Source organism: Mirounga angustirostris, unplaced genomic scaffold (genome assembly GCF_029215605.1).
Source record: "Mirounga angustirostris isolate CCGP_5_RB_7025 unplaced genomic scaffold, mMirAng1.0.hap1 SCAF_3, whole genome shotgun sequence".
NCBI classification, from domain to species: Eukaryota; Metazoa; Chordata; class Mammalia; order Carnivora; family Phocidae; genus Mirounga; species Mirounga angustirostris.
Window position 1 is genome coordinate 187,872,726 of NW_026991711.1, and position 20,163 is coordinate 187,892,888.

The 20,163-nt window shown below is 38.7% G+C and overlaps 1 protein-coding gene across 6 annotated transcripts in view; it reads left to right on the forward strand.

Moving 5' to 3' along the window:
- Positions 1-20,163, forward strand: part of DIS3L2 (DIS3 like 3'-5' exoribonuclease 2) — a 353,809-nt gene that overhangs the window by 162,862 nt on the left and 170,784 nt on the right. For all 6 annotated transcript variants that reach the window (XR_010410345.1, XM_064587245.1, XM_064587247.1 and 3 more), the window contains one exon: positions 17,801-17,974. Coding sequence is in view for 5 of the 6 variants with exons in the window: in XM_064587245.1 (XP_064443315.1) it covers positions 17,801-17,974 (174 nt within the window). In the remaining variant the exon portion in view is untranslated. The remainder of the gene's footprint in view (positions 1-17,800; positions 17,975-20,163) is intronic.

Genomic DNA, 20,163 nt, shown 5'->3' on the forward strand with positions numbered 1-20,163 from the left:
ACATCAAAGCAGGAAATCCAGCCTTGTCTTTTATCTGCCTTTCTGTCTTATCCCATTGTGTATACTTGATTGGACTACTTCCTTAGTCGTCAAGTTGTAAGGGTGTAGTCAAGAAATCTTCATGATGTGTGTTTCTCTTATTGCTGGAATGGTCTTAAAGGTTCCTTTTTCACAGCTGAGCCATTACTTCATCAAGAACTCTTTTCCTTGTGGATAAATTACAACAATAGTTGAAAAAGGAGTCAAGCCTTTGAAGTAGCAAGGACATTTGTAAGAGAGAACATTTTAAAATAATGGCCATATATTAATCATGTACTTCTCAAAATAAAAATATTTGAAGGTTCTTATACTTGCATGGAAACACAAGTAAGTTTTTCTCTACCTTCTTAGTATAGAGACAGCAAAAGTTGTCATTTATGGAAATATGCCTTTTAAGATCTTAGTGAAGAAGAGAAAATTTATCTGAAGAAAGAAAGAAAATATGGCAGGCTCTCCTGATGAAGTTCTCAGATGGCGTCTCTCTCCTGAGGGGTGCAGGCTGCAGCTGTTGAGCCTGTTGGGGATCGCCTTGCCATTTTGTTCTGGCTATCAGTTACTGATCTTTAGGGACTGAGGTCACTGTTTCCCAGTCAGAACATGCTGTGCTAGGACTGCCTGGGCTTCCTCTCTCATCTTGCCAGGTTTGGACCAGGAATGTAAAGGTGGTGCTTGCTGTGGGTGTTTGTGGTCAACTTCCCCAGAAACTCTGCCCAAAAGCTGAGGTTAGCAACCCAAAAGTGACTTCCTTCTGAATTTTTTCCCTGCCCCTACACTCTGCTCTTAAAAAGTTTTGAACTTCTGTCTTTGTCATTGCTACTAATTATTCAAGCCCAAGGTCGTTTACTTCTTCTGTAGATAAATACAGTTCATGAGACAGGCATTGATCAACTATGTTTAAGTCACTCTGCTATATTTTGTGAGAAATACAAAGGTAAACAAGGTATGGTTTCTTTATTCAAAGAAATTATAGCCTAACACAGAAGGACTTGTACTTAAATGTCACAGGATTAATTTGATTCTAAGAAATGGAATCCTGTTTGAGCTAATTTACATAAAAGTGGAAATTAATATAAGAAACTGGTGGTTCTCCTAAACCCGAGGGCAGGAAATGGAGGCAGGCCTCATGAGGATCTCAAAACTAACAAGGTGGCAAAAGAATCACAGCTTCTCTCTTGACAATCCTGACAAGTCCAGCCACCTACCTGGCATCTTTTCTGTACCCCTTTCTGCACATGAGCTGTATTATTCTGCATCACTCTACACAGTAGCCGCCTGCCTGCTCAAAAGCGTACGAGGCCCCCAAATGGCACTGCCTGTCCTCTGCAGGTCACATACTGAAGTCTAGACCACGATACAGAATTTCTGGGGTAGAAAATCTTATTGGTCTAGCTTGAGACAGTTATTTGCCCTGATCAGTAGTTTTAACCAGAGGTAATGGTCCAAGGTCCTAGGCCCACTGCCCAGTCAGCAGGGACTGTGGGACTTGAGTCTCTGGGAACGAGTGTGGATAAAGCAGACAGACCGAATGGCCTCTTTAGCTCTAGCTGTAGTATGAAGCAGAATGTTGTAAGTTCTTCCATAGGAATAAAGTAGTTTTGTGGAAGTTTACCGGACATGGGTGAAGGGAGAAATCTAGGATTGTTTCTGGGAAAACGGAAGCCTCTTTGCTGAAAGATCACTTAGACAGAGAGTCCAGAGTGAATGGGAGGGGACCGGACTGAAAGCAAGCAGTCGTAACAGGCTGTTGTATTAGCACAGAGGAGATCTGGAGAACCCGAAGTAAATGAATTGCAGTGAAGGAAGCAAAAGGAATGAAAAGATTCAGAGAGGCTGAGGAAGGTGAATTCTCCCAGAGGTGATGACCAATTAGAAATGGGGCATGAACGAGAAGGATAGAACCTCGGGAACCAGGTCTCTGACTTTAGTGTTGGGGAGACGACAGTGGCATTTCATCCCGATGCACTGTGAGCGGCCTCAGCTCCTATCTTTCCCTTCTCTCATCGCTTGCCATTTCCCAAGCTGACTGTGTGTGTTCGTAGTTCCAGACATTTGCACACTACACTTGCTTTCCCAGCAGTGGATTTCTCTTCTCCCTGCTGTTTGTTTAGTGAACTACTCAACTTTTAAACTTAACTCCTTTGTCCACTTGAAAAATGTTCCCTGAGTCCTCCCTCCTGGGTGCTCCCATAGTTTGTAATACTACCATTATCATAGCTCTGGCCTGTTTGTATTGTAATTGCTTGTGCAAGTCATCTACTTGGCCATGAGTTCCTTTAGGACAAGGATACTCAGTGTCCCCTTCCATGTAAGCATTGCTTCTCTGGCAGCCCTAGTGGAACTTTGGTGCCTCCCCCTAAGGGGAGACCAAAGACTGTTACAGTACTGGAGACCTTTGGGTGTTAGAAAGTTATTTTTCATCTTGTTCTTCGAGCTGTCATGAAAGATCTCAATTCAGCCTTGGTTACCTCTGTACGTAATATCTGCCACATTTGCATGAATCTTAGTCCTGTAATACTAACAAAAACCTAAAGGTAAGCTGTTCTCAGTGAACCCTTGCTGGCTTTTAGGGATCACTGCTGATTGTTATACATCACAACATATTTAGTACTTTTCCTATTTGGTACGAGACTCATGTCCAGGATACTTAAAAAGCCACATTGGTTTCCTCGCTGGAATGATTTGTAATTATGTAATCAGATTTACAGTTTTAAGAGCTTCCCAATCCTCTTAAATCATCTTTCCCTTTAGAAACTCTTACGGTGAAATTCATGCCTGTATTTTCTCAGACCTTTGTGAAATCTGCTATCCTAAAGTCCAGAGTTTATAGTCACAGCCTTCCCTTCCAGGAGATTATGAACATGGAGATATCGTGGCCACTTTCTCCTGGATTTGTCATGGTTTCTTCTTGAATATGGAAGGATAAATCTTGAAGAGAATGGAAAAGTTTTATAGGGACTCTTGTAATGACCATGATAGTGTGTCTTGGCAACACTTTAGACTAACTGCAGATATATAACGTGATCTTACCTAGAGCAAATAGACATATTTGTATTATTTGCTCTAGCAAACTTCTTTGGTAGCTTTAAGGGATGGGGAGGAGGAAAAATAAATAGGTCAGTGCAGGTATAGCAGGATTGAGAAATTTTGGGTTGAACATGGGGTTGTCTGGGCTTAATGGGAGGCTGTTGAAATGAGGAATAGAGAAGGGGTCACAGTGCTGCTCATTTTAATGAAAGCAAAGGACAGCAGCTTCCACTGGGGAAAGGTGACTGGGTGAGATGAAGGGATTGTGGTGAAGGAGGGAAGTGGTTGGTCGGGGGGGGGGGGGGGCGTTGTCCGTTCTGGTATCTTCATCTCCCAGCTTTGACCTGTCAGGTGCCAGTTATGAGACAATTAGAAATATTTATTGACTGTTGGGAGCAAATACAATACTTTTACTATTCCATTCAGTTTTGATAGATACTGAATTTCTTAGGAGGTAGCTATGAATTGGGGAGGTGGTCATTAAATTATATTAACTTGTATCTAGTAGAGAATGAGATGGTAACTAGGATGGTAAAAAAAAACAGACAGGAGGAATTAGTTTTATTGAGGCATAGCCTACAAGATTAGCAAATTGAAAAATAGCTCTATCCAATCTTTCCCTCTGTGCAGAAGGAATACTTCACCTTATCAAGAGTGTGTTCCTTATCTGAAGACTCTTCTGAAGAAGAGGCTGAGTTATATAATCCTCTGAACTTGAAACTTAGACTTTATAAGTCCTTTTCAGAGTATGGCTTTAGCTGGCTGATAGACAAAAAGCAAATCAGGCTGAGGAGGGGGCTCTTTTTTTTTGTGACTGTTGGGCTCCACCTGGTGGCCTCTAAGGATCAGCTTTGGGAAAAGCTAGGTCTTCAACATTGAGAGCATTCTGGTCAAAGCAGAGCAAAAGTAAAAGGGATGGAGGAGAATGGTCCTGAGCCAGGCTTTGGTTATCAAACTGTTCTTTCCCTTGAGCTTTGGGCAATCATGAACACTTCCTCCGTGGTTGTCAGCTTCATCCACAATTTCTCGTGCATCTTCTTGAAAATGCTATTTCAAAGTATGAGAGACCCGAGCTACCATCAGCCTTCTCTTATACTCCTTAAACGCTTTCGTCCTCCTCTTTCCCCCTTCACATCAACATTTGGTTCTTCTGTCTCAATCTTCAAGGCCTTCCCTATTGTTGAGCCTTTTTTCTTTTCCACATTCTGCTGTTTTCATTGATCTGCCCACTTTTCCTAACATCCCCATTCCTTACATGCTGCTTCCTGCTTTGTCATGATAATGAGGCAGAAAAAGGGAAAATAATGTGTTCTCTCCTCCTCATTATAGAAAATAATATATAACACATACAGCCAAAGGCATGTTGTATTTGCCACACTTCTTCTTTACTGTGTGTTGTTAACACAACTTCTGGGCTCCAGGTGCAGTTGATGATGGATTGTCCTCCACTTGCAGGTTCTCAAGGATCTGATACCATTGTACCTGTTTGCATGCAGTTTCCAGCATGAACCAGTATGCGTGAGAGCATTTGTTTGAGTGATAATCACTACAAGAATGTATGTCCTCCTGTGGATGGCCTAGTTTTAAGGCTAAAACTTTATAACAATATGTGGTGGAGACAGGAGGATGGATGGTTTCAAACACTAATTTTGACTGTTACGTGTTCCTATTTTCTCTGAGGCAAAGAGGCCAATTTGAGGGACTCTTTTGCTTGATTTCTTGTATCTGTAGCTGGTCCCTTCCCCTCAATAAGTGACCCGGACCTAATGCTTATTTATATAAAATATTTACACACACACACACAAACACACCCTACCTATTAACTACAGGAAGTTAGGAATGTTGTTTCGGCATTGTCCCCATTGATTCTGCAGTAGGACCCAGTTGTAATGTCATTGATTGTGCATGGGAACCGTATTTGTGGAGGAATTCTGGTGAGTGAGAAATATTGAGGAGGTAATCATTATAAATTACTCTAATGAAGAAAGCTCTCTATCTCAAAACTATTATCAAAATTTGGAAAAATTTTTAATTTTTTGAAATACGTACATATTATGTATTTACCATTAAAATTATTTAAAACATGTACCCCTGAAAGTAAACAACTTCTAAAATTTCACCCCCAGAAATAATCACTATTAAGGGTTTGGTGTATATTTGTCTAAAATATTGGTTTTTAAATATTTGTTAACATTCATTGCAAAGTGTGTTTCACAGATGAAAGTATATATGTAACACTTACGTAATTTTTGAGTACTGATATTAAAACCAACCCATGAACTCACCACCCAGATTAAGAAACACACCACAGAATTGTTGAAGCACCCTGTGTTCCTCTCTGTCCTAACCGCTAGTTTTTTCCCCAAGAAGTAACCACTTTCTCAAACATGCTAATCAAAATGTGCTTTTCTTTATACTTTACCCATATTTATTATCCCTAGAAGTATTGGTTTTGCTTGTTTCTCAACCTTACAAAAAATACCATGCTACACATATTCTTCTGTGACTTGCTTTTTTCATTTAACATTAATAAATATATTTCATTCATTTTAATGCATAACATTTCCATCTCTTGAAATACACCACAATTTATTTATCTATCAGTGGATATTTGGGTTGAACTAAAGTTTTGCTATTAGAATTAATGCTCCTATGATCATTCCATTGCTTACTAACTAAAGTTTCTCTAGACTCTACTTAAGAGTAAAATTAATGCATCACACATATGTGCATGTTAAACTTTACAACTTTATAGCCAAACCATTTTGCAAAGTGGCCGTGCCTGTTTTTAGTTCTCCCAGTAGTATGTAAGAGTGTCTGTTGCTTCACATTCTTATCAACACTGGATATAGTTAGACTCTTCCATTTTTGCCATTCAAGTGGGTGTAAAATGGTATCTTGTGATGTTAATTTATATTTTCCCAATTACTAACGAGATTGCATCTTTTCATATATTTATGGTCATTATGTTTTCTGGAAAATGTCTTCGTATCTTTTACATTTTTTTCACAGTTAAGTTTTTGTTTAGATAAATTTTCAGAAATTGCAAAACGATACAGAGAGTTCCTATATACCTTTAGCCAGCTTCTCCTTATGTTAACATCTTACATTACCATAGAATATTTATGAAAACCAAGAAATTAATCTTGGTATGATACTATTAAATAAAAGTATAGAACTTATTCAAATCTTACAAGTTTTTCCACTAACATCCTTTTTCTATTTGAGAAACTGGTCCAGAGTCCTACACTGCAGTTAGCTGTCACGTTGCTGCAGCTGTTCCAGTTTGTGACAATTTGTCAGCCTTGTCTTTCATGACCTTGACACTTTCGAGGAGTACTGGTCAGTGATTTTGTAGAATGTTTCTCAGCTTGGGTTTGTCTAACATTTTCTCATGATTAGACTGAGATTAGGCATCATTGGGAAGGAGAACACAGAGGCAATGTGCGTCATATCAGGGAGTACATGATGTCACTGTGTATTACTGGTGATGTTAACTTTGACCACTTGGCTAAGGAAGTACCTGCCAGAATTCCTAACTTAACTGTTTTCCCCTTGTAATTATTAGATTTGGGGGAAGGTTTTTTTGAGGTTATCTAATTATTCTGTTTCTACTTAAACTTTCACCCCCTCATTTTAGCATTCATTTTTTATTGGGCTGTTACTTGATTTTTTGGAGTTAAAACAGTGTTCTAGGAAGTAATCGTTTTAGCAGTTACTGGTAGGGAAAATATCTTCTTTGCAGTTTATGACTTGTTTTTTCATGTTATTAATGTTAACTTCTAAAGAATAGGCATTTTAAGTTGCATTTTCTAACTTTTTGGTACCTGTGTATAGAATTACAATTAACTTTTGTATATTAATCCTGTATCCAGCCATCTTGCTAAATCCCCTTATTAATTTTAATACTTTGGACATAGTTTCCTTTAGATTTTCCATGTGGGTAGTCATATCATTGGTAAGTAATGACAAGTTTGTTTCTTCCATTCTAATCCCTATAACTTTTATTTCTTTTTCTTATCTTCCTAAACTGGCAACTCATAATTGAAGAGAAGATATTTTCCACACTAATAAGTGATGAAAGTTCAATTTTGAATGAAAGCAATAGTAGGAGGCCTTTTTTTCCCCCTGATATTTTTGAAATGCTAATACTAATAATTTTGCTAATGCAGCAGCTAGTTTTGAAAAGACTCTAGATACCTAAATACATGTCTTTGGGTTTTATTTGTTTGTTTTTACTATCTTCCAATTTTTTTTAGTTTTCCTTTGGAGTTTCAAGGAGGAATTGTATGTCCTTTTTCCAGGCTCAAAAGCATCAATTCATTTATTCATTTATTCACTAAACCATTATGTTTTGGGTACCTAAGATGAACAAGTGTCAGTGTAAGATACAAAATAATGTTTATTCTCTTTAGGATGATCCTCTTCATCTGTTGGTAGAGAAGAAGAGATGTACCTAACGCACTATGACACAGCTAGAAAGTGGCATGGGCCAGAAAGTGATAGCACTGAGGAGAGAGATCTACTCTGGAGGACAGGGTGGCTTCCTGGCCTTGCTACTATAGTCCATGAAGGTGAAATGAATGTGGTATATGTTTTGTGGGTCTACTTGAATATGGAAGCCATAAAGGGAGTACCTTTAAGGTAGAAATATATTGCTTAGGGAAGGACCTACTTACAATATTTTTATGCTCTAGAACCAATAGTACCTTGTCAATATGTAGTGAATACCTGCAAGATACATGATGTGAGCAGTCCTGAGATTTTAGTTTTGGTAATAAGAGTGTTACATTTTTTATTGCAGAGTGAAGGACAGGAAAGAGAAGTTTGCTTCTCATGGAAGATATTTTAAAGTATTTTATATTAGTTAGGATGCTTTTAGCAACAAGTGATGGAAAACCCTGGCCCAAAATGATTTAAATAGTAAGGGAACATATTATTTTACATAAGTGGGAATCCAGAGGTTGTGCAGGCTACAGGGCTCAGTGACTTGAGGACGTTGGCCCTTTGCTGTCTTCAGTGATCTAGTAGTAGATTCTCTATGGTAGTGAAGACGGCTGCCAGTATGGTCAGACTACATGCCTTCTTGATCACATCAAGCAAGGAAGGGGAAAAGCCTGTCTACCAGCCATGATACTGATCACAGTCTCCAGGGGAACCATTCCCTGATTTTATTAGAATAATGAAGATCTGCCTCTGGAGTTGAAAATGAAATGAGTCCCCCATATGAAAAAGATTAGGTTTCTGTTAGAAAGGATGAAGAGGGGGAATAAATGTAGGGTGGGCAACCAGTACAGGGCATCACAGGTTTTTATTAGATTATAGTAAATGTTTCTATATTTTTTAATTAAAAAATATTACAATATTAAAGGAAGTTTAGAAAATGAGAAAAAATCACTCGTAATAATTAACACCATTTTTTAGCTGTTCCCCTTCAATCTTTTCATAAATGTTTTTACATAGTTAAATTATACCTTTGAACATTTCATTTTTTTGTTTTATGTCATTTTTATGTTGCTACATTTTCAAAATTATTTTTCTAAAGTGCATAATAAACAATTGAACAAAAATGCCATGATTTAGTTTATCATTTACCTGCTATTGAAATCTAGCTTACTTCTTTTACTTCTTTGATTCAGTTTTTTAAAAATAAACTTTATTTTTAGAACAGTGTTAGATTTATAGGAAAATTATTAAGATGTACAGAGATTTCTTATATACCCCTGGACCTAGTTTCCCCTATCATTAACATATTAGTATGGTACATTTGTTACAATTAATGAACTTTAATGTTATTAACTTTAATGTTTAATGAATTTTAAACATTATTAACTGAGGTCCATACTTTTATTCAGAAATCCTTTATTTTTAAAAATTGAATGTCCTTTTTCTGTTCCAGGATACCTATACATTTAGTTGTTTCATCTCTTTAGGATGTCTTGGCTGTGAGCTTCAAAGTTATTTTTGAAGGACATATTTTAATGCAGAGTAGGCTGAAGTGTGGTTTTTAAGAGAATCAGCCAGACATTTTGATGCAACATTGAATCTTAGTTGTCCAAAAGCAGCTGTTACCATCTTTTAAGACAATGGCGAGAAGACAGAAACTTAGAAAGCTATAATATTAGAACTATAATGTATGAAAGAGAAAGTTACTTTCAGTATTCATTTTAAGTAAAACTTACACCAGAATTAAAAAATGAAAGCAAACCCTTGTGTAAGACAAACAGACAGTGTATGAGTCTGTCCCCTAGTAGGTTGTGCTTTTGTTTAGATCCCAGGGTATTCTGGTTTTTAAGGTAATGGCAGAATTTACGAGTAAATAGCATAAGAGTCTTTCTGGGACATCTAACGCCCAAAATGCATGAGCTCTTTCAGCATGCTGACCTGTTAGATTTTTGTCTCCTGCAGGCTGCCCAGGCTATGCTGCTCTCAATTATATCTCCAATGAAAATCTATAATAAATTTATTTCAATAAGGTACTTGAGAAATGTTCTCTGGAACTTAGTAAAATAAATGTTAATTACTACTAATAGAAACTTGGAGTCATTGATGACATTGGAAGTCATAACCAAAATATAATTTTGTCTTTATGAGCCATATTGTAATTTTAGTAAACAAATCAAGATTCTTTGGATTCAGAATATAGCCTAGTGAAAATTTTTGCCAGAACAAAAAGCACCAATAAAATAAAAGAAATTTTTTCATTAAATTTCAGTAAAGGTCCAATGCTGGTATGACTTGTTCAGACAATTAATATTAGATCCATCTTCAACTGCTTACTTTTGTCATCCTTCCTTTTCACCTTCCCTCCCCCACAGAGGTGGATTCAGTACTCAGCACTAGTCGTCTTTTTTGGAGAAATTTCTCCATCTCTGGTAGGCCATAGTTCTTCATCTAGTAGTTTTTCAGAAAAAGGTTTATGAAAACTATATTCCTTGAGTTCTTGCACTTAGAAATCTTCGTCTTCAAAATCCAGTAATGTCCCTAGACTATTGTTTCAGTGATGTTTTTCTGTATTAGATTTCCTGAGACATGGCATATATGCCCTTTCTATGTGTAAAATTTCTTTTATTTCAGGAAAGTTGTCTTATATCTTCCAAATGTTTTCTATTCCACGTATCTAGTTCCTTCCTTCAGGAATACCAGTTATGCTAATGTTGGATCTCTTTCATCTGCCTTTCATATCTGTCTGTTTTCTCTATAATCTCTTAAAAATTCTTTGTACCTTTCAATTTAATTTTTCTCAACTTCTGTCAAGCTATATCTTGATGAACCTTATTTTTTTAGAGTCAGTTTTTCATTAGTTACCTCCTGTATGACCTTCATTTTTGTAGTGGATTTATTTTTTTCTACTTATTTCCTAGGTCTGAAGCACTAGTTTTTATTTCCTTTTGTGAAATTAATTTTTTTATTATGCACCTGCATCTTTACTTTGAGTTCTTCCCTTATAGCGGTGATATATTCTTATGAATATCTTTGGTCAAGATAGTAATTTCTGTGGCCACATACTTACAAAGTATGTTTTATCCTTCTGTAATTTCTTTTCCTTCTTCCTTTTAACATACAGTATTTTCTTATTTAATAAAATGCCTGGGATGTCGCCTTCCCATGTTTAAATAATGAGGTCTTCCCGGATTTTAGTATTCTATCTTAAAAGTTGGATATTATAAAATGCCTTTTGTTCAAATGTTTAGGCCCTTTTCTACTTCAGGCATAAGAGAATCATTTTTGGCCACTCTAATGTCACCAGGTAAGAGTAGGGTAGCCACTGTTTTAAGTCTACCTCACAAAGACTGGTATGATGCTATCACCACATAGAAGAATATGTTTCTTTTCATGCTGGCTTCATTCTCTAAAACCTCTATATGATCTACATCATTGTTTATACTTCTCCCAGAAACTATGTATGCTGTCTGATTTATATATATAATTAAGTATTTTATGTGATTTTTAAATACTGTAGGGTACAATCATATGAAATTGTGTTTTACAGGTAAAAAAATGGTCACATATATTGGCAATTTCATGTCTCAACATAATCTACGATTAATCTCTCTATATTATTACTTACCATTCTTGAATCTTTTACTTCTGAGTCATCCCTCAGCTGGCTTGAATTGCAAATATGTTTTTTTCAGGAAATGGGTAGTATACTTTGTGCCTTGATTTATATCAGTTGGGATTCTTGGAGTCTTAGCTTCCAATTCAGAAGAATCATGACTTATATCTCCAGAGAGATTAAAATCGCTCAGTTGTAGAGGTGGGTATTATTGTGAGTGGGTCTTAAATATGATATTGAAAGGCCCAACTCCTCCCTTGCATTCTTGGTTCCCAGACCATGTGCTTGGCTTTAGGATACTACGAGCAACTTTGTATCCTAGAGGATAGCCCTTCAACCTCATAAGGTGTTGCCTCCCAATTTAGTTCATTAGTACACTGTTACACCATTCTAATCAGTGAATTCAGTGGGCTTTGCTACTTCTATAAGATGAAATCCTCAATTACAGTGTTGAGTAATATAACATAATAGCTTAAAAGATAATTTGGTAAATCTATGGACTGTGTTTCTATAAGCAAGGAGGGTGGAGCAAATGAAGGTAACAAACCCAAACCCAGAATTAATGTTTCTTTTAATGGAGAGAAATAACTGCCCTCTGCATCGTAGAAGAGCTCAGCAAACTCAATCTGGTATCAGGTAATTAGTGGGTCCTCCTGCTACGGTTCTGAATCAGAGGCTCAAAGCTGGTTGCTACTCATGGCAAACTGGCATCCTGCAGGTGGGGTACATAGGTCATTATTAGTGAGAGGTAGTTCATGCCATGGAGCTAATTTCCTGCTACCTTGTACTTTGTTCTTATTCCCAGTGAGCAAGCGTTGCAGTGGTTGGGGAGGGAGGTTGGTTGACATTCTCCCGACAGATCATCCTACCTCCACAGTGGAAGTCTTTTGCTGAGCATTCTCATGGAACACAAATAGTCATACGCTGGGCTCACTTCAGTAGGCCCATTTCATGCACATGTCTCTTCCCCAGATGTTCTTGTCATCAGTACTCCAATCTTTCTTCTTTCAGTCCCTATCCATCTGGCTAAACTTGTAGCAACTGCCCATCAGGCCATGTTTCTTCAGCCAAAGTAGACCATGGATATATTGCTTGAAGTTCTGCTTGCAGGGAGGAAGTTTCTGCTCTACTGTCTTTTCAGAGACCACCCCTTAGAATGGATATAACCCTATATAGTCCACTTATGATTCATGACAGTGAAAGGTCAGTTGGAACTAGGCATCCAGGGTCCTCAGACCTTTCTGCATCCTCCTAAATAATAGTGTGTGTGTGTGTGTGTGTGTGTGTGTGTGTAGAGAGAGAGAGAGAGTCTGGTTCCCTGAGTCTTATTTTTCATGATTAGTACCCCAACTTTTCACATAAGAGATTTAGTGAGACCCTGAATTCAATGATGTGATGATTTATTGCCCTTTAAATTTTATTCCCCACCGAGCTTATCCTGGCAGCTGCAAGAGAGTCAAAATACATGTTTGATGCATATAGGAAGTCCCTCAGTTTTCAGTTTAGCCTGGAATCAGGAATTTAGAGGCTGAGCATGTAATTCTTTTTTTTCCATCCCTTTTTCGGGTTCTCCAGGCCTCTCACTTTCTGTGAGCTCTTTGATATCTTTTCAATAAATTCCTTTTCCAACCAGTTAGTTTCTTGTGCTTGCAACCAAGAACCCAGACAGTTAAAGACATAAGTATTAGGAGATGAATGTAGGAAACAGAACCTCAGGAAGCTATGAGGATAATAGATGGGTTGGAAGTAACTCAGGTCCCATTTATTTCCAAAATGTCCTTTAGACTTCAGAGGCAGTAACAACAGGTTCCTTAAATCCTCAGTGGAAACTTCATCCTAGTGAACACAGGTAATAATGTAGTCATTTCAAAAATTAATGATCATTTTGAAAATTAATGAGACTTGAGTCTTTAAACTGTCTAGACTTTTTTTTTTTTTTTTTTTTTTTTTTTTAAAGTAAGCTCTGCACCCAACATGGGGCTTAAACTCACAACCCTGAAATCAAGAGTTGCATCCCCTACCAGCTGAGCCGGCCAGGAGCCCCCTGTGTATAGCTTCTTGATTGCAAATAAAAGAAACTAACCCTGGTTGGAAAAGGAGTATATCAGAAGGATATTGAAGGGCTCACAGAAACAGTAAGAGTCTTGAATGTTTAAAAGTTGTAGGCGAGAACCAAGGCAGATCTGGAGAAGCAAGGACAAGAAATCCAGCCCTCATCTTTTATCAGGATTAGTTTGGCCACAATGCCAAGGGCTTGTACACTGCTCTTACAGATCAGCATTGCCACCGGACCCTGTTGCCACCACTGCCACCACTAGAAGCCACTCTAGCTGCCACGAATGAATCCTGAGCGCCTCTTCGTGTAGCATTCTCTCCATGGTCCAAGTCATGAGTTGAGGCGAGTCTAAGTCCTGTATAGCGTGCTGGCGACTGGTTTTCATAGAGGGAGAGGAGTGTTCTATAAACGCCTGGCATTATGTAGGAGGCTAGTCACTTCTGTAATGGAAGTTGTAGTCCTTTGGCCCACTGACATGCAATGTAGAAGTCTTCTGTTTTCATATGCCCAGTGGGGCCCTCCGCGGGGTCTGCTCCTGGGTGGAAGCGGGCAAAGCCTGTGACTCTGCAGCTAGACACTTCAACATGCTCGTCCCCTGGTGCTTGCCCCACACTGGAAACTGGCACAACCACTGGGCCGGCCTCTACGGATGGCTGGAGTGGGATGGCTTCCTCACCACCACTGTCACCAGCCCTGAGCCCATGGGCAAGCAGGGCCGCGTCCTGCTCCCTGAGCAGCACCCGTTGTGAGTGTGCGGGAGTGTGCCCGCTCCCAGGGCTTCCCGGACCCCTACCCTAGGATGTTTGGCAACATCCTAGATAAGCACCGACAGGTGGGGAATGCTGTGCCACCGCCCTGGCCAAAGCCGTTGGCTTGGAGATCAAGCGCTGTATGTTAGCCAAAGCTTGAGAGAGTGCCTCAGTTAAAATCAAAGAGGAGGAAACTACTAAAGACTCGTTTTGCCCTCCCGTCGCCCTTGTTTCTGGCACCAGGGATCCCCAACATGCACTAATGTTGTATTTTTAACATGTCAATCTGTCAGTTCAAATGTGTCATTTGCGGTGTTTGTGGCCTTGGCTGACATGAAGCTGCTCTGTGAGGTTTGCTTATCAACTAATGACTGTGCATTCTGGATTTTAAAAGTTTTTTTATTATATGTTATATCAAATCTACCACTGTATGAGTGGAAATTAAGACTTTATGTAGTTTTTAGATGTTATAATATTTCTTCAAATAAATCTCTCCTATAAAAAAAAAAAAAGAAACTAACTCTTAGTTAGTTTTTTAGTTGCTTTATGGCGTTCACCAATCCCATGTTTAATAGCATTGGTGAGAGTTAACACCCTTGTCTTCTTCCTGGTCTGGAGAAAAGCACTTGGTGTTTCACCATTAAGTTTTGGTATTAGCTGTAGGGTTTTCCTGGGTGCCACTAATCAAGCTGAGGGTTCCCTGTTCATTACTCATTTGTTGAGAGTTTTGATCATGAATGGATGTTGAATTTGTCCAATGGTTTTCTGCATCTGTCAAAATGATTGAATGTTTTTCTCATCGTTCGCTAATACAATGAATTATATTGATTGGTTTTTGAATGTTGGACAGATCTTTAAATCTTTACTTGGTCATGATGTATTATCCTTTTTATATACAGTTGACCTTTTGTATGTTATGTGTATTATATACTCTATTCCTACAACAAAGTAAGCTAGAGAAAAGAAAATGTTATTAAGAAAATCATAAGGAAGGGAAATACATTTATATTACTGTACTGTATTTTTAAAAATCTGCATATAAGTGGACCCACACAGTTCAACCCCATATTGTTCAAGGGTGAATTCTATGTGTTAATATTTCATAAGAATTTTAAGAATGTGTTCATGAGGAATATTGATCTCATGAATCCTTTGTCTGATTTTGGTATCAAGGTAACGCTGGCTTCATAAGATTAGTTGGAAAGTGTTCCATCTTCTATATTCTGAAAGAGTTTGTATATAATTGGTATTAATTCTTTTCTTAAATACTTGGTAGCATTTACCAGTGAAACTGCCTGGGCCTGGAGTTTTCTTTGTGGGAAGGTTTTTAAACTATGAATTCAGTGTTTTAAATAGATACAGGAATATTTAGGTATTGGGTTTGGCTTGAATAATCTTAGGCAGTTTGTGTCTTTCAGGGAATTTATCCATTTCATCCAAGATGTTGAATTAAAGTCATTTATAATTCCCTTATTATCCTTTTAATGCTTGTAGGATCTATAATGATGTTTCCTCTCTCATTCCTGATATTGGTAATTTGGGTCTTTCCTTATTTTTCTTGATTAGCCTCACTAGAAACTTCTCTATTTTATTCTCTTTTCAAAGAATCAGCTTTTGATTTTATTGGTTTTCTTTATTGTTCATTTTCTGTCCCTTGATTCTTTTTTTTTCCTATTTTTTAATTTTTTTGATGTAGTGTTCCATGATTCATTGTTTGCATATAACACCCAGTGCTCCATTCAATACGTGCCCTCTTTAATACCCATCACCAGGCTAACCCATCCTTCCACCCGTCTCCTCTCTCAAACCCTCAGTTTGTTTCTCAGAGTCCATAGCCTCTCATGGTTTGTCTCCCCCTCCGATTTCCCCCCCTTCGTTTTTCTCTTCCTACTATTTTCTTCTTCTTCTTTTTTTTTAACATATAATGTATTATTTGTTTCAGAGGTACAGGTCTGTGATTCATCAGTCTTACACAATTCACAGCGCTCACCATAGCACATACCCTCCCCAATGTCTATCACCCAGCCACCCCATCCCTCCCACCCCCCAGCACTCCAGCAACCCTGTTTGTTTCCTGAGATTAAAAATTCCTCATATCAGTGAGATCATATGATACACGTCCCTTGATTCTTACTTATTTTTTTCTTCCTTCTGCTTACCCGGGATCTAATTTGCTTTTCTTTTTTCAATTTTTTAAGATAGAAGCTTTAGATCACGAATTTGAGACATTTCTTCTTTTCTAATATGAGCATTACATTTATTTAAAGCAGAATTTCCCTCAAAGCAATGCTTTAGCTGCTTCTCATAAATATTGATATATTGTGTTTTATTCAGTTCGAAATACTTTCTGATTCTCTTTTTCTCATTTAGCCCACTGGTTGTTAAATTTCCAAATATTTATAGATCTTCCTGATAGCTTTCTGTATTTTTTCCCCTCATATTTTTGCTGCTTTTGGCTTTTGATATGCTTTCTGGGGAAATGACACTGGTCTGAGCCCATGTTGTATGTGTGGAGCCCACAGGCAACCCACAGGCTATGGAACTTATGCAGGTAGGCCGGTGTATGTGTCAGCTATTGGCTGGTTTCTCTTGGCTGGCATGTGAGAGCTGGGGCCAGCCCTGTTGCCATCACTGCCTTGGTCCAATAGCAAGGCTGAAGATGGGAATTTGTTAAAATTCTGCATATGAGGCAACCACATCCCCAGTATCCCTCTACCATTGTGTACCTAAGAACTCTGGCCGCCAGGCATCTACCCTTACGTAGGAGACAATCTTCTTCAAAGAAACTGAATGGTAACAGAGAAAGCCCTAATGCCAGAGCTAAACCCCTTGCAGGAAGAGTATCATATTTCCTATTGACTCTGTATTCAACACATAACTTAGACTTACGGCCTGAATGTGGCATGCCAGTACTAAATGAGAATTGAGCGCTATCAATTTTGGTATATTTATAGATCTATAAATATACAGATGAAGAGTAATATTTGCCTTCCAAAAGGTGGAACCCTACTCATAGCATCAGAACTATTCCATTAAATGCAATCTTACTTTTAATGGACCAACACCCCAAAAAGTGAATGGTAGTTTACTGAGTGACCAGATAGCAGATAATTTTAATTTTCTTCTTGATGCATTTCTGTATTTTCTAACTTCTTTTTTTTTTTTTTTTTTTTAAGATTCTATTTATTTGACAGAGACACAACGAGAGAGGGAACACAGGCAGGGGGAGTGGGGAAGGGAGAAGCAGGCTTCCCGCTGAGCAGGGAGCCCGATGCGGGGCTCAATTCCAGGACCCTGGGATCATGACCTGAGCCGAAGGCAGACGCTTAACAACTGAGCCACCCAGGCGCCCCTATTTTCTAACTTCTTACAGTGAAAATATATTAGTAGTGTGTTCAGATAAAATATTAAGGTAATTAGAATTGTGAAAAAATGTAAGTATCAGATCTAATCCAGTGAGCATGACTCAAGGTATAGGTGCTGTGAAACTAACGATTTAACAGCAAACTGGGCTAATCAGAATTGTCTCTAAAGGTGTTTGCAAGAGAAGGAATTGACAAAAGCTTTTAACAATATCAGTTTGACTTTTCATGAAAAACAATTGCAAGAAGCCCAAGAAAGGCCATCTGGCCCAACTGCCCACATCAGAATTCCTGAAGAAAGTTAAAATTATACTGTAGTTAGGGATTTAACAGGGCAAGAGTATCCTTGTTTCTTCTACTTGGCCCCCCATTCATTGGTGATGGTGTTCTTGCTGGGGAAATGGCAGGAGGTTTTGAAGATTTTCCTATTACCCTCACTTTTAGAGAGGAAACGGATGCCTATGATCCATTTATTCACTAACATGCTTGTTCCTCTCTGTCCTGTTCACAGGCAGCTGGCTAAGAGTCTTGGGCAGGCTGGTGAAATTGAGCCTGAAACAGAAGGAATACTAACAGAGTATGGTGTGGATTTCTCTGATTTCTCTTCGGAAGTTCTAGACTGTCTCCCTCAAGGTCTGCCCTGGACAATCCCACCAGAGGAATTCAGCAAGAGAAGAGATTTAAGGTAAATATCTGAAACTCTTTAAGAACAACATGTTTCTACCTTTCTATCTTCTAACTTTACTTTCTTAGGGACGGGGCTCAGATATTTCCATCTTTCTACCAACATTCAAATTCAGTTCAGTTGAGAATTAAGTGCTCTGTACTAGAGGTTGGCAAATTATGGCCCACAAGCTAATCTAGCCCACTGCCTATTTATGTATAGCCTATGAGCTAAGCATGGTTTTTGTATTTTTAACTGATGGAAAAAAATCAAAACAAAAATAATCTTTCATGAAACTTATATGAAATTCAAATTTCAGTATCCATTAAGTTGTATTGGAACACAACCATGCTTATTTGGTTATATTTTGTTTATGGGTATCTTTTTGCACTACAACATTAGGGTTGAATAATTGCAACAGAGACCATATGGCCTGCAAAGGGCTCTCTGGCCCTTTATAGAAAAAGCATGCTCATGTCTGTTCTAGACCATTCTAATTTCAAAGGATACAGTTGCCATCTTTTTTTCTCATTGTTATGCCCTGTAGGTCTGATCGAATAACGACAGTGTTATCTGGTCAGAAGTACCTTCCTTTAAATGGGCCTCTTCAGGCACAGAGCAAAGGATTCAAAGCTTCTGTGCTTGGAGCTTCATTTTAAAGCTTTACTTTTAGGTCTGGAATTTGTTGGAAAGTACTTTTGTGGTATTTTTATAACAACATCTTCTTTGAAGATGTTTCTTCATTGTGGGATGTTAGTTCTTTTCTGATATTTCTCTTCAGAATTTGGTTTCAGTACTGGCATTCATTTTGGATGCCACATGGAGATATTTAGAACCAAGAAAGTTTTCATACAACCCACTGAGGCTGTGGAAGGTTTTCCGCTAAGGTCATCCCATGTCAGAGTCTTTTCCACCACACTCGCTCACTTCATGCAGCTGAACTTACGATACCTTCGCTCTCATTGCCCGTTACTCCACCTAAGTTTGAGAATCCTCCTTCTCGGGCGCCTGGGTGGCTCAGTTGGTTAAGCGACTGCCTTCGGCTCAGGTCATGATCCTGGAGTCCCGGGATCAAGTCCCGCATCGGGCTCCCTGCTTGGCAGGGAGTCTGCTTCTCCCTCTGACCCTCCTCCCTCTCATGCTCTCTCTCTCTCATTCTCTCTCTCAAATAAATAAATAAAATCTTAAAAAAAAATAAAATCCTCCTTCTCTGCTCCCTCTTGCTATTGTATCTTTTAGGAATTTACTGTCTTTTTTCCTTTTCTTGCCAAGGGTAGGCAAGGAAAAGGAGATGACAGTCCCCTTTCCTACTTGTTAGTAGCTCTGATGGAACACATGTTTATATTTGAAGTCACTTAATTCAAGTTACCGTCCTGGCTTTCAGCAGTAACCACCACTCATGGAACTCCTACTGCTCAGTGATCTCATCAGGGGTTTGGGATCTTGGACCCAAACCTTACTCTCTCTGAACTGTCATTTTCTCGTATACAAATTGAAGGGCTCATTTTCTAAGGTCTTTCCCTAAACCTAGGAATCTATTAAAAAAAAAAAAAAATCTAGTAAGAATGAATGGCTGAACTTCATTGTTTGAAGTTTAAGTCAGTGTAGCTATTCCGCAGTAACTATCAACATTTGAAATGTACCTACCCTTTCACCCCAAAACTTGACTTCCAGGAATCCATCCTACCCAAAACGTACAAGGATAGATGTACAAGAATGTTCATTGCTTCTCTGTTGTAAAAGTGACACTGCTAATGTCCCTCAACAAAGGAATGGTTATTTTTTTTTAATAACACAAACCTAGATTTCATTCTACATTTTTTAAAAGATTTTATTTATTTATTTGTCAGAGAGAGAGAGCACAAGCAGGGGGAGCGGCAGGCTGAAAGAGAAGCAGGCTCCTCCCTGAGCAAGGAGCCCGATGCGGGACTCGATCCCAGAACCCTGGGATCACGACCTGAGCCGAAGGCAGGCGTTTAGCCAATTGAGCCACCCAGGCGTCCCTGGAATGGTTATTTATTTATTTTTTTTAAGATTTATTTATTTGGTGGGGGAGAGCGCACAGGTGTAGAAGGGGAAAAGGGAGAGTCTCAAGCAGACTCCCTGCCACGTGCAGAGCCCAATGCGGGACTCAGTCCCATGACCCTGAGATCATGACCTGAGCCTCCACCAAACATCCGACACTCAGCCCAGGCACCCCAGCAAAGGGA